This window comes from Ambystoma mexicanum, chromosome 1p (genome assembly GCF_040938575.1).
Source record: "Ambystoma mexicanum isolate Mex_15411 chromosome 1p, UKY_AmexF1_1, whole genome shotgun sequence".
Lineage (NCBI taxonomy): Eukaryota > Metazoa > Chordata > Amphibia > Caudata > Ambystomatidae > Ambystoma > Ambystoma mexicanum.
The window spans coordinates 1,056,074,048-1,056,089,053 of record NC_090921.1 but is presented as its reverse complement, the minus strand read 5'-3'; the positions used below and the strand labels follow the sequence as shown (position 1 = coordinate 1,056,089,053).

At 49.5% G+C, this 15,006-nt stretch overlaps 1 protein-coding gene across 6 annotated transcripts in view; it reads right to left on the bottom strand.

The window, feature by feature from the left end:
* RIPOR1 (RHO family interacting cell polarization regulator 1) overlaps window positions 1–15,006 on the bottom strand; it is a 713,696-nt gene that overhangs the window by 83,363 nt on the left and 615,327 nt on the right. For all 6 annotated transcript variants that reach the window (XM_069604490.1, XM_069604491.1, XM_069604493.1 and 3 more), the window contains 2 exons: window positions 6,922–7,105; window positions 6,610–6,745 (listed from right to left, as the gene is read on the bottom strand). In XM_069604490.1, the coding sequence (XP_069460591.1) occupies window positions 6,610–6,745; window positions 6,922–7,105 (320 nt within the window). The remainder of the gene's footprint in view (window positions 1–6,609; window positions 6,746–6,921; window positions 7,106–15,006) is intronic.

Below are 15,006 nucleotides of genomic sequence, written 5' to 3'. Positions count from 1 at the left end.
GCAACTGCCCGAGCGGCCTTGGCACCACGGGTACCCTGTCGTCCACCTCTGGTACCCCTGCGTTGGCCCCTTTGACTGCCAGCTCCTCTCGCTCTACCAAAGGACGAGTAATAGCGAAAGGAGCCACCCCTCCACTGCTGTCCCCTAGGACGAAAAGGCGGAGGTTGGCGAACTGCAGCGCCCAACGACTTCGCTGCAGCTTTTGAGGTCTGCAACCTCTCAAGGCTCTCGTCAGCCTTGCTGCCAAAAAGATGTTCACCATCAAAGGGCATGTTGAGGAGCCGGGACTGCACATCAGGAGCAAACCCCGACTTCCGCAACCACGCAAACCTGCGTATCACGGTGCTCGCCGCCATGGACCTACTGACGCATTCAGCTAAGTCCAAACCCGACTGAACGGACTCACACATGGCATCCTTACCATCCTGGACCAAAGCAAGGAAACCATCCCGTTCGTCCCCTTCGGGAATATGTTCAGCCGCTAACGCAACACAGTTCCACAGAGTGTGCGTGAAACGTGACAAGGCACAAATGGAGTTGGCCGCCTGAAGCGCCATACCACCAGAAGAAAACACCTTCTTCGCCCAGCCATCAAAACGTTTGTCGTCCCTATCAGGAGGGATGGTAGGGTACGACGCCTGCTTTGCCGGGGCCGTGGCCGCCTGCACCACCAAACTTTCCGGAGTGGGGTGCCTGGTCAAGTAGCAGGGGTCGCCACTGGCTGGACGGTATTTCCGCGACAAGGATCTGCCCACTGCCGGGAGACTCTCCGGAGCAGTCCAAGCCGCCGCCACCCTACGCTGTAAAGCCATATGGAATGGCAGAACCGGGTCAGATGGGGGACCAACATCAAGGATGTCCGTCAGATCATCCTGCACAAACTCCCCTGGGGGAGCAGACCATCCCAGATACTCAGACACCCTAGCCATAAGGCGCCGGTATGAGGAATCGGCATGGGAGCCAGGCTCAGGCCGACCAAATTCCACCTCCGGAGAGGTGTCCAGACCACTAGCATCATGCAGCGACTGCCTCAATTCGTCAAATTGACTATGGCCCGAGACAATGTCATCCGGCACCTGACCAGGAACCAGGCCAACCGAATCCTCATCCGCCTCCGAAATATAATCCAAGTGGTGGAAAGGCACCTGAGAGTGCCTGCTCTTAGCCAGAGCCTTCCTAGGGGGTACACCCGAGACACGGGGCACCTCCGACACGAAAGGCGTCGATGGCGTCGAGCGAATCGGCGCCGCCGTCGAGAAAACCGGCAACGGCGCCGAGAGGATCGGCGTCGAGGAAATCGGCGTCGACGTCAGATGCAGCGCCTCCAATATCGGCGCCGTCGACACAGCCCTCGAAGCCGGAGCCCCGAGCGTGTCCCTCGACGACCTGAACGTCGACGGCTTCGACGACTTCCTCGGAGCCGGAGCCTCGAGAAAGCCTGTCGACGCCCTCGACGCCTCAGACGTCGATGTCTTCCTCGAAGACATCACAGGTGCACACGGTCTCGATCGCGTCGAGGACCGGGACCTGGAACGGGTACGGCGAGAACGAGCCTCCTTGTCCGAACGGGACCTCTCCCGTGACTCGTGCCGACCACTCTTGCGAGCGGCGTCTCTCGACCTCACACGGCCGACCCCACTCGGGGGCGCGGACGGTTGAGTACCCTTCGACTCAAGAATCGCCAACATTTTCTTCCCGAAGGAAGCCCATTCCTCCGGCGTCGCACGGCTGGTGGGATAACCGACGTGCCGGGCAGAGTCCTCGGAAGAGGACCTGGAAGGCGACCGGTGACGGCGCTTCCGAGAACGCCTCGAAGAGGCAGAGGAGTGGCGAGACCGACTCCTAGAAGAAGACCGACGAGACCTCCGACGATGACGCGGAGAGTCACCCCTCGAATCATCCGTCGAAAGCCCCGCCGACTTCGACTTCCGGGGCTTGGACACCCGACCTACCGACAATTTCTTCTTACGTTCGCGTAAGGCCTTGGAAGTGAGCGACAGGCAGTCGACACAGTCATCCGTGTCGTGGGCCTCCCCGAGGCACCAGAGGCAGGCGTCGTGCGAGTCAGTCACCGACATCTTGGACCCACACACCCCGCACTTCTTGAAGCCCGGACGCAGGGTTGAAGACGAAGTGGAAGACATCGCTGCGAAGGAATATTCACAAACGAACAGGCTCGAAGAACCAGAAAGAACAGAACTCCAAAGAGTCGAGGCTAGAACCGAGAAACACGAAGCAACACGTTCGCGGAAAAAACGGAACTGAGGCTACTGGCGTCGTGCGTCCTACTTATCACATCGGATGACGTCGGACGTCGGAGGAGGTCCTCGACGGCGGCGCATCGACGTCATCGACGCAGGACGCAGACGCCGAAAAAGTTTCCGAAGCAGCACAGCTGTGGTGATTACTGTCATAGATATGGAATACGTCGGAGGACCCAATCCCCTCGAAAGACCTGTTACTCCCCATCCTAAAAAAGGTTTCTTTGGAGCCTTCCGATCAGTTTCCTTCTAGAAATCTTGGACAAAATGGATTACTTAGCACTGCCGCTCATTGTCACCATTCATAACCTACTGGTTTATGTTTATTATGTTTATTTTATTTATAAAGCGCTTTACGCCAAAGCGCTGATTACTCACCAGTCAGGTTTTCAACCAGCACATAGTTAAGAAACTTCTATGTTGGACATCCAGTTCGGCATATTTGATATTCTAGATGAGGGCAAAGCTGGTTTGTTGAGGTTTCCTGGACCTTTCAGTGGCAATTGATGTGCTCGATCATGATATTTTATTGTCACGGCTTGGCTTACACAGGACTTCCCCTGACCACCTTGCCATCAGCTGGATCAGTTCCTTATTATGGGGAAGGTCTGCCTCAGTGGTGTTGGACCAGTACTCATCTCATTCCCACAAGATTACGCAGGGAGTCCCCCAGGTGCGTGCATGTCTCCTCTTCTTTTCGATTTATACATAAAACCCCTTCATAATCTTCTGCATAACAGTGAGGTCCAGTTTCAAAATTATGCTTGTGATACCCAGTTGTTGTTAATGCTATCAGGCGATATTGTCAGAGACACGAGTCACATTAACACCACCTTTAATGTCATCAGCTTATGGGTGAGAGGCAACTGATTGTGCTTGGTCGATCATAAAACAGAACTACTTTTGCTGGCGGCCACTGATACCATCGAGAAACCTTGCAATTCCTGCGACTATGTCTATAAACACTCACACCATCCCTGAGGAAAGCTAAATCCCTGGGTATCTATCTCAATAGTCAGATGAATATGGATGCCTCCGACACTGTTCATTTCAGTCATTATTATCTTTGTTTGCTTGGTCAGATACAACCATTTATTTCTGACTCCAATGTTGGAGCAAACTTGATTATGGCAATGCTTTGCTTGCTGGAGGACCGACATATGAGACTGCTAGGCTCCACGTGTTACAGAATGCGGCCCCTTGGATTGTGGCCAATATCCCCAGAAGATCTTGTATCACTCCTACGTTGAAAAGCCTGCACTGGTTGCCAGTTGCTCAAAGAATAAAGTTCAAAACCATGATCATTATTCATAAATGGTGCATGGTGATGTCCCTTCATACCATAAGGCTCTATTACGACCCTATAAACCATCTAGCTGCATCCGCTTAAGCAGACAAGTACTAAATAATAAACCAACTACTAACTAATAAACGCTACAAGTGCAGTTGCGCTGGTGGCAGATCTTTCCAAACTTCAGCCTCAGTTTTGTGGAACATGCTACCAAAGTGCTTGGGTCTTCACCCTCATTTTTTGACTTTTAAAAAAAACATCTGAAAACATCTCTTTAGAGAACATCTCTATATATACATCAAAAGGAAATGTGTGGCTATGTGTGTGCCCGTTCAAAATGTTCAGCATACTTCCCAACATTCTACAAACCTGACATTTGGCATGTGGGTAGGTTCCATGGTGTAGACAATGTCAAAAAGCTGTCTGCAATTCTTACCCCGGACATATGGTTCTTCGCACCGTACTTCTGTCGTAGTTCTACGTAAACCTCAGCAGTTCATTGTTCCTAAACTTTCCACACTATCCGAATTCTAGCTGCCATATTTCTGAAGTCATGCAGGTGACACAAAACTGTGCTTATGAAGTGATGCGGGTGACAGGAAACGGTGCATGTCTCTTCAACAGTGTCCGCAATGACGCTGTCCGTCACATCATGACAAATCTCTCATGATAATTACAGGAACTTCCTTTCCATGGAAGTTGACGAATGTATGCCATCTCAACAGTATGAAGCGTACATGCTTTTACCGCACACGTATGTGGGTACGGCACTTCAAGCTTACACGCTTCAGCCCTATACGTAAACCACTTATGTTGAGGTTGCTGCTGCCTCGGCTGTAGATAGCGACACCAATAATGTTGCTGCGCAGTCTCAATGCTCCAACTTAAAGCAGCTGGAACCGATTGTGTTGTTATTCGGGTAACAAAAAACCATGCAACATCATCATTTACATTTGCTCATTGAATGAACTTCAAACAAGGACTGAAGTGGCAATTACCGCGCGAAGCACGGGTACACCTGCTAGTTTAACATAATTTTCATGTCCCCTTCCAGGTCTGACTCCGGAGGACTGGCTCCTTGTTCTGCTGTTCTTTTTTGTGTCTTGTTGGTCCTTTTACTGTCTTATATGTGGAAGCGCTTCGACACCTGCAGACTTAAGCGCTCTCCAACTAAATGAACAACAAAAAGGAGTCACCCTACATTCTCCCAAGTTTTCTGCTGCTCCCTACAGGAAAGCATGCCATACAGTTATCTTAGCTACCCAATGAAACTGACCACAGGAAGTGTTGTCACTGTCAGGACAGGACAAAGGAAGAGAATAATTTGCTCAATGCCTGGAACCTGCAGCCCCAAAGGAAATCACATTAATGAAACAGACGTTCACATGTTGCCCTTGGAAGCAATTCAAACGGGGGGAGAAAGGGAGTACTTATTTGTGGTTTATGAGGGCCATTTACAATTGGTCTTGATTGGCAGCTTACAAATGTTAGCAGCATGAAACTGAACATGGGCCACAACCCTAACCTAAGCTGTCTAACATTAACCATAATGTAATGTAATAAGACAGATTAAATTGATAAATGTAATCAATCCAATCATAAATGGCCATCAAAAAGCTTTAGGTAACATGTGTAACATGTCCTGGCCTTCTCTTTTATACCTTATCTATAACGATACCTACAAAAAGCCCTGGCTTTGCTAGCCGGATTTATTTTGAAACAAACGTGGGTAACACTGGTTGGGCATGGCAGAAGCTTTACCTGTGCAGAAAAAGCTCACCTGCCACAACCAAAACACTAATGGCCTGACTCACAAAGCTTTGTAATGAGGAAACCGGGAGATGCCAGGAGCATCTCTCTTGCTGGTGTATATATCTGATACAGAAGGCATAAAAATAGAGCAAACCGGGGCTGCCTGCAATATTTCAGCCATGCGCTTGAGTAAATCTTTATTAATCACATTTTCACATGTTCATCTCAAAGCAGTTCCAGGTTTGCTCCAGTTTTAGGCTTTGTGAATCAGGTATAAAGTAGCAGGAGCAAGCCTGAGCTGCACATGAAATCTCACTATTTTCTCCAGTGCAAATCCTTGCGAATCAGGCACTATATTCAACACCACATGCACCCTTCCTCAGCAGAAGCTTGATAACCCCTAGTGTGACACTAAGAGGTTAATAACTCAGGTTCTAGGCTTTAGGTCACATAGCACCCCAAAGAGACACTGTGCTTTATTACAAGTATGCTGGTCTGGAAAAAGGTGCCGGTAACAACGTGTACTGGCACCTGTTCCAGACCGGCATATGAGTCTGCCGGTAGGGGCAGTGAATTACCAGCAGACCTGACCTGCTAGTAGTTCAGGCCCCTACCAGCAGATAATTCACTGAAGCACCGGCACCGTTAACAATGGTGCCAGTGCTTCAGTGGTTCGGATCCCATGGAGTCCTACTGCACTCCACGTGAATGGAAACTTACCGTTAGCCAGCCACCCGTAATATCCTGGTAATACCGGGATATCGGGTGGCAGAAACAGTAAGCCGAGATTGCCGGTAAGCCACAAGTTCTACCGGCGGTTTATTGGCAATCTCTCAATGGCCCCCACTAGCTGTGCTAATGATATTGCCATCCCAACACACCTACTCAAAAAGTCCACAGCTGGAATGAACTGTTCGGCGTTGTGCTACAAGATTTCAATTCCCACAGTTGTACTCCTAAGATCCAACTTTACCTCCGAGTTAATTGTGTGATTTGGTTCTCTGATCGGAGGCGCTCTTCTGTGGCTTATTGTTACTGTTACAATCCAAATCACTCCGAGAATTAACATTGTAAACTGATAACTTGTGTACTAGTAGGAATCAAATGACCAATGTGAGACAATTATGCACAGTTCTTTAATCATAGATATATCCCCCCCGGTAAATGAAAACCATCAACCCGCACAGCAGATGGTCAAGTAACTAGAAGAAGGTGGAAGGAAATTAGGGGTCATAATAAGACTGCTTAGTAAAACACACCCACCTCCTACCATCATATTCTCATGATGAAAGGTTCCTTGCTTACCTTCCTCTGCGGAGACTGCTGTTCCAGATTTCTCCTTTGTCAATCGACAGATAATCTCCATGATCTGAGCTTCCCTCATCAGCTTGTCCAGTGCATACATCTCGCGGCAGCGCAGCGGTCCGAAAGTGCCCAGTCGCTGAAACAGGAGAGACTCTGTCAGCTCACAGGTAATAGAATGAATGGTACTGCTACGATACAGGCATCCCACTTTCACAGCCACAGCCACATGCGTTTACTGACAGCTCCCTGGGAACGATATGCCACAGGTTTTTTACCAAACCGCCAAAAACCTTGGCTTTTTATTAAACTTACAAGGAGCAGCCTGTTGCAGTTGTTTAAGTGAAGGACCAGAGCGCCATCCAGAAATTCATTCCCAGAGGTCCACGGGTCAGAGCTACCTTCTGAGCCACTGCCAACACCAGCATCTTCCACTGTCACTCGGCTAGTGTCCGCTGAAGCCGTCTCTCCCGTGTCAGGCCGCAGGGTGCTCACCTTTCTGTCATTAAACAAAAAGTGATATGTCCAAATGTTATTAAAATAATGCATGGTCTCTGGCATGCATCCATTTCTTATTTTCATTTCCATCCATTTTCCAAATCTATAATACCTAAGAGTCCCTTCTCTGAACGTAAAGCACCTTATAGAATAGGTCTTAGGACAAAAGCAACCCACAGACTTTCCAGCTCCTAAAGAGACTGTACTAACTTGTTTTAGTGCTGGGGGCTTTTTACCCAGAAGACACCTCAGAGTTCAACAATGGTAAAACATTACTCAATCTCCATCTGTCATGTTTATACCAAACTAGCAGTCCCTTTGCTAAAGGACGAGTCTTTGATAAACAACACCTAATGGCAGAAATATCACTTTTGTCACTATTCGGGAGATGACCAACAAACAATATAGAGATTTAAGCGCTCCTAAAAGGAGCTGAACTGGCACATTTTAAACAAGTTGTTTCCAAATTATATGATCTGTGCTACCACTCAGTAGTGTTTTACAATAGCTCTGCTTGAGGAAAGAAAGTGTAGCTGAGCTGGACTACTGCGGTTTATTAAGTAAACCCTTCTACAGAAAGCACCCCAAAACTACAAAGGAAAACATACAGTAAAAAAGGTGAGCACTTTGTTCATTTGAATTGGAAAAGTGAGGTGTTCATTTAAGTGGGGGCATATGCTTTTTACATCTTTGGTTTGAAGATTCTTTGTGTATTTCATGGCCAAATGTGTCGAGGACCATCACTGTGCTTAAAGATTTGGACTTAGACATGGTATCCCAGTCTTGTAGCCCCCTAAAGAGAACTGCATGGTCAAACAATTGCTCAGGAGAGGACAGAGATGATCTTTGCAGGTTCGATCCCTGGGTCCGCGCTTAGAAACCTCTGGGTATTAAGCGCATTATAAATAACCTATCATATCATACCGCAATCCCACTGACTCCTGGGATTCAGCAATTGGCCACTGAAATAATTATAGGCCCTGTCCCTTGAAAGGCATAAAAACAAGAATGTATTCCTAACCAGCTTACACCAAACAGAATCTAGAATGTACAAATGAGAAGGAATCCCTTAATGTAATGTTTTCACAAATAGTAGATTGGTATGAAGTGACAATGTGATGATAGAAGTGGGCCTGCAGAATGTTTGTAAAGCAAAAGGGCAGCCAAGCCTCGGATAAATGTTATTTATATATGAGAGGGGAACCCTTACATCAACCAAGTGTGGAAATGGCAGCCTCTATGTGTGGACCCCTGACAGCCTTCACTTGGGTTTCACATGTATGTCACTTGCTGTTTACTGTAGACTTTCTGGATTTTTCATTTTCCCAAATGTATTTTTCATCTTGCACTGTATGCGACTGGACTGTATGTGACTGTATATTGTGGGGTGTGTGGAACTCCAGCCATGCGCCTGCCCAGAAAAAGTGACTCCATTCCCTCCCTAGCCCAGCCAACCTCCACATAAAACTAAACCTGTTGCCAGCCCAGGAAACAGTTGCCAGCTTTTACAACCAGCGTAATCTGCAGCCGGGGGGGGCGTGATCTTTCATCTCTTCCTGGGAACTTCATCTCCTCCCCGGTAACATTGTGCTGCCCCTGCCTGTGTTTGCCCACCACCCTTCCTGTCACAAAGCCTCCTTGGACCCTGGGAACAGCTGTGTTCATCATGGGGGTGGGTGGGGGGTTATACCTTTGTAGAGAGGACCTGGCCAGGCCTATATTTGCCCACCTGTACTACACCATGGGAATTCCCTTCCGCTTGCTGTCACCAAGCATCCTTGAGCACTGGGAAGAAACCAGTTCCACCTGTTGTGTCCATCATGGGTGTGGGACGTGTTTGCCCACTTGGCCTGCACCCTGTGATTTCCCTCTCCCTTTCTGCCATTAAGCCTCCTTGAGCATTGGGAACAGCCAGAAACCAATTCCATCTGTTGTGTTCATCATGGGGGTAGTTGTGGGTGGGCTCAGAAGGGGGAGCAAAAGTCTAAGCATGTGGGGAAGAGGACCTGGGGCTCTTTCTTGGTTGCCTGCAGTGCTGTGCTGAACGTGTGGGTGGTGGCAGAGAAGCTGAGGAGGCCCATTAGCAGGTGTCCTTTTCCCTGTCTACCCTCACCCTCTTTCCCTCCTCTTGTTCCTCTTTCTCCCCTACCTGCCCTATTTTTCCACTGGTCGTCTTTGCCCCTGTTCTTCTCTGTCTCTTCCTCTCTCTCTCGCTCTCTTTATCTTTCTCTCTCTCTCTCTCCACCTCCTCTCGCTTTCCTCATCTCTGTATTTCTTGCTCCTCTTTCTCCCTCTTTCTTTCCCCCTTCTCTCAGCCCTCACCCTTTCTACAAGCCCCTTCTCTCACATCACCCACTACCATCCACTGGCTATTTTTCCTCCTTGCTCCACACTCCATCTCTCCCATCACTCCCCATTCTTTCTTTTCTCTCCCACACAGCCCCCAGCAGCCTTACCCACTCAGCTTTTCCTGCTCAACCCTTCTCTTCTCCTCTCAGGGTCCCATCTCTCCTCCCCGCCCCTTCATCCAAGGGTACTCCGCAGGCCCCGGGACCCATGACAGTGGGTGGCCCTAGTCTGTATTCCTGCCATTGATGCGGAGCCTTGTGGCTGCAGCCTAGTCCAGACAACCATCCATGCTCAGTGTGTCTAACGTATCTTGCCAGGAATAAGTTTGCTTCTTTGCCAATAATAAATACCTGAACAAAGAATTTGGTGCATTTACTGCCCGTTATTGCCAGAGGGGGGACCCAGTCCGCCTGCATACACAACACATCCTCACTGGATCTGTTAATCCCTGGCCCAAAGCTGTGGCTCTGCCTGGGCTTTCCCACATGGCCTCTCTCATTCCCATTTTAGCCTGCCAGCCAAGTCCACCGTTTTCTGGTGCCGTGACTTGGATCTAGAACCTGTCCTAGGTCCCTGATTATGTGAAGAGCACCTCAACGTCTGCACCTTCTCTGACTGAACCAAACCCTGTTTTTGCACCCCGCATTGCCTGCATTCAGCAACATCCATTTATATCCACGTGAATTCTAACTTTCCCCTTTTTCAGAAGCTACGGACCACAGCCTACCAGTCTAAGATAAGAGGTGTACTTGCCCTCCAAGATGCCTGACTGCCGTATCAAGTAGTAAGGTAAGAACTCAAGCACCAGTCACACACACACACAGACATTCCCAGCGTGTAGCTTGTGTGGGGGGGGGGCTCCTAGTGTCTGAGGGTCATGGTAACATTGAGGGTAGGTCAGTGTACCCATCCAGTCAAACCAGGTCCCACTCCCACGTGGTGATGTGCTAGTGAGAGGAGGACCTGCACACCCACACAACCTCACACAATTTTACTGTCAAATTGAAGGGTGTACCTTTACGGATAATCTACCCAACTAGCCATAGCCTCCAGATCTCAACCCCAACACTATAACAAACTCACCTTCTAGGCCCATACTGGAGGGTGAACAAGGATAACTGTAGCTCATTGCTCAATTAAGGGACCGGTATGTATGGAGCCTCGTTTTAGAGTACTCCAACTTTCACTTAATTCAGTTTACTAGTACCGGGGGTCACCTAGTCTATACCAAACTAATCTCCTAGACACTCAATAGGAGTGAACAAGGCTAGTAGAGGGCCCAACCTCACCCTCTTTGATTGTGCCCATATACTGGTTGTGTGAGCCGTGTATTTCTTTAGGACCATGAGAGTGGGCCTCTAGAGATCGTCTTTGCCTGGAACTCTCTTGTGCTAGAGTGCCTGACCTGCTTGAATCCAAGTAGTTTTCCAGTGACGCCTGGGAATGGTACCCAACACTCTTTTTGGAAGTGGACCAGTAGCTTGGCATTACTGTGCCCCCTGTCCTGGAACAGTTTAGCACCCAACCCCTTCCCTAGTTGAGCGCTTGTGAGTGAGCATCTGTAAGTGCCTGTGAGCGATTGTGAGTGCGCTAGAATCAACCTGGTTGATAGACTAGCATAGTAGGGTTTGGTGGTGCTGACCTGCGCCCTGCAGTATTTTAGTATTTGTCCTGAGAAACTTGTCAAGAAATGTAAGTTTGTGTGCGACCCCTTTTTGCCTGTCAGAATGGGGAATTCTGCAAGCCAGGGAGTGAGCCAACCCCCCCACAACCCCTACCCCCACCGCCTTGATTCCCATATGGCCCTCAGCAATGTGTGTCTGTGGCTAGGAAGAAGTGGCTGAAACAACAAGGGACCTGCACGAAAAAGCTAGAACAGCATAATCTAGAGAAGATGAGAAATGACCCAAGTTATAGGTGTGATCCCTATAGGTCTGTTCCTAGTGTTACCCCCAATACTCTTCTGCCCCAGAGGATGTCCTAGAATTTTCTGCACTTGCTCCTCCACCCAGCTATTCTGCTTCCTCCCAGTCCCTGCCCCTTGTACGTATCCCCCGGGCCATGTACTGTCTGACCCCGCTGCACCTCCTGTAGTATTCCCCGCTCCTGAGGCCCCTGAGCTGGCGAGCCAGGCTGTGGCTACCAGGTCTACTGACCAGGTCCCTTCTTCCATGGCCCCTGCATTACCCCTAGTGCCATCCGCTAAACAGGAGCAAGCCCTTCAGATGTTAGAGGCGCACAGGTCAGACCTCTTTGCCCCTTGCGTAGAAACTAGGAGGACCAGAGCAATAATCAAAAAGTATGAGGTGGAAATACCTGCCATTGAGCAGTACCCCAAGAGGGCAGGGGATCGAAGGTTAGTGAAGAATTTACAAGCCCTGGCTTTCTCCAAATTAAGGGAGGCCGATTTTATTAATTGCCTGTTTGACAAGGCCAGGGATTCTGACACTGACTCTTCTTCCTCGTCAGAGGAGGAGGAGGAGGAGGAGGAGGAGGAGGAGAAGTAGGGTGGTGGTAGCACCCATGAGTACTGTGGCTGCCCCTAAGGGGTTCACCTTAGCTATGGTGCACCAGCCCTGGTCCCCAGAAGAGATACTCAGCCTAAAAGGACAGTTCAACATTAGGAAGAACCCTCAGGAATATGTGGTGTTACTGAGTGATGTGATAGCCACCTATGACGCTTACCTACCTGAATGGCATGCGCCAGTTGCTGAGGACAATACCTGTCATCAGACCAGTTGGCTACCATTATGACCAGAGCTAACTGGACCATTGAAATGGACCTTCAAAATCTGCCTGGGAAGACAGAAGATGACAGAGTGACTCTAGCTAATCCTGCCCTGTCCCGGAGGTGAGAAGAAATTCCAAAGTCATAGCAGAACTCTACCCTGCAGTCAACAATTTTTAAAGTATCAAATCATGTAAGCAGCATAAAAATGAGGATGTGGCCGAGTATCTCGAGAGGGTAAAGCAGGTCTTCAAGCAATACTCTGGGATGGATGACCCTGTAAAGACAACAAGGCTCCTGATCGTCACCCAGTTTTGTAGAGGGTCTACCGCCAAAGGTCAGCACAGACCTCAAGCAAATGTGTGTGGGGTGGGACAACATGTCCGATTGCAGCATCATGGCCCAAGCAAGGCACTACACTGCAGCCAGAAAAGGAAGGAGCAGGAAGAAACTAAAGAGAAAATCATGCAGCTTAAGCTTGACACTGCAGAAGCAGGCTGATACGGCTGCTGCTATAACTGCATCCACAGACCTGCATGACACTGCCCTCCAGAGGATGCGCGCACCCTATGGGGACCAGTATGGGGCTTCTAAAGGCCAGCATGGATTAAGCTGGAGAGGGAGAGGCGAGGAGGTATCATTCACCTCTCCCAGATGCCCACTCTGAACCCCCAATACTGGGGCTATCCAAACTCTCAGTACATGCCTCAACCTATCCCCCAGCCAGTATCCAGCCCCATCCCGGTCCCCATCCCATGGTACCCTCGTACATCAGGACCAGTGCACCTATCATAAGGAACAGGGCCACAGGAAGTACAACTGTCCTCAGCAGATTGAGCATGAGACAGGCTGCAGCCGTGTCTTCTCAAGGCCAAACACAGCGACCTGCACCATACCCGCCTGGTCCCTTTCAGACCCTCAGATCAGAACACTCAATCTGGCTTGACCCCAGCCAGTAGCCTGAATTACCAGGGTGCCTCTTCTGACAACGCCTTGCAACCCTGGCCCCAGCAGCCAGGTCTGAGTCTCTTCCAGTGCCCTCAAGCTTGACAGGAATTGGACCTAGAAGAATTACCCTGGCACCGCAACTCCTTCCCATCCAGTGGCCCTTTATGACAGCCCAGGTAGGTAACAAGTGGCTCAGAATGCTGGTGGACACAGGAGCCACCCTTCAACACACCGAGGCTGGGGGAGTTCCCGGATGCCCCAGTTTCGGGCCGGACTGTCACAGCTGTATGAGTAAAGGGCATCCACTCGGAGGTGCCCGTCACTTTGTCCACTAGGGATCTGCTGGGTCCCTTGACTAGTACCACCTTCTTGATGAGTGAATCGTCCCCTGAACATCTGCTGGGGATGGATTTCCTGGGAAAAGTGGGTGCAGGGATCCTTTATAAAAAGGGTTGATGCGCTCTCTGTATCCCAGACAATACTGATGAGTTCTTCATGGCGGTCTGCAAACCCAGAGCCCAAACAGAGGCATTTAGAAACATCTGCCCTGCTTTTTCTCTGCCATGGGTTTGATGAAGGTGGATGATGTGACCGTTCACCTGGTCTAGTCACTTCTCCCCAGAGGGGAGCTGTTTCCTATGAGGCTAGGGAGGCGAGGCTGCTACCCAGTAGCCCTCCTATGGGTGGTAATATGTGGGAGGATCTCATAGGAAGGGGGTTAAGGATGTCCACCTGGGGAAAAGCCTCCCTAACACCCTACCCTCATGGTCACACTTTTCTACAACCATTGATAGTGGAACCATGTGTTATTGTAAAGCCATGACTGAACGGAGAAGCATATACAATACCCATGTGAAAAGCCATCCAAGTACTGTAATGAGGTGGCTCACTGGAGGCATTAAGAATGCCAAAGAGACTTGCCAAGATGGTGTTGACATTATGCCAGGGCGGAGTCAACATTATAAAGTAGAAAGCGAGAAGGGACTACAGAGATCTCATTGCGGAAGCCAGGACTACGCGAACAAAGCCCATGAAGTTCAAACTTTGAAGACTGCAGCTGAAGCAGTTGTGTTTCTCAAGGACGGAGACCAAAATAAAAGGACATTGCTGGAGCGTCCTGGGAGCGGCAGAGAACAGACTCCCTTGGTGGTGGCGTGACCATTGGAAGGTGGACCGCCAGGTGCAGAAACGAAGCCGAGACCACCAGCCTGCCATGGAGCCGCGCAGGAAGTAAGGAGGAGGAGGAGGAGAGGCCTTTGCGACCCCTTGAAGAACCAGAGTCGTATCCCCAAGGAGGCACCACAGGTATCGGGAACGGCAGGAAGACCGGGAGGGGACCGGGAAGAGGCCCAACTCAAGTAGTGTGCATCTGGAGGCATCTCCCTCGTCGCAGTGGCCAGCCCAATACCACTGCCCAAGCAGAGTGCATCGGGAGCGCTCTCCCTCGTTGCAGTGGTCCACCTAATACCACTGCTCAAGTAGACTTTAGAAAGACATACAAGAAAGGTACAGGGTACCCTGGAAAAGATATCCATAATCCGAATATTAAATAGAAGCCAACAAAGGCTATGAGTTTTTCTACTTCTTGCAAGGCGTTAAAGAGACTAATCCACGTTTTCTGCACTAGTGCTTAAAGACCACTGTGGAGAACGTTTATAGGAGGACCAGGAGAAGGGAGTCTTTCCCCTCGCCCCTTTTGATGGGACATTAAAGGAGTTACTTCTATTATAAGATTGAAGCAAAAAACCAGGAGAAGGAACTCATTCTCCCGGTGAAGGAAACACACATTTCACTTTAGTCAAAGGCTTATGTTAATAGTATTAGGGTTAGTTTGGTTGATTTCTGATGGAGAACATTTCAATTTGACGAACATTCTG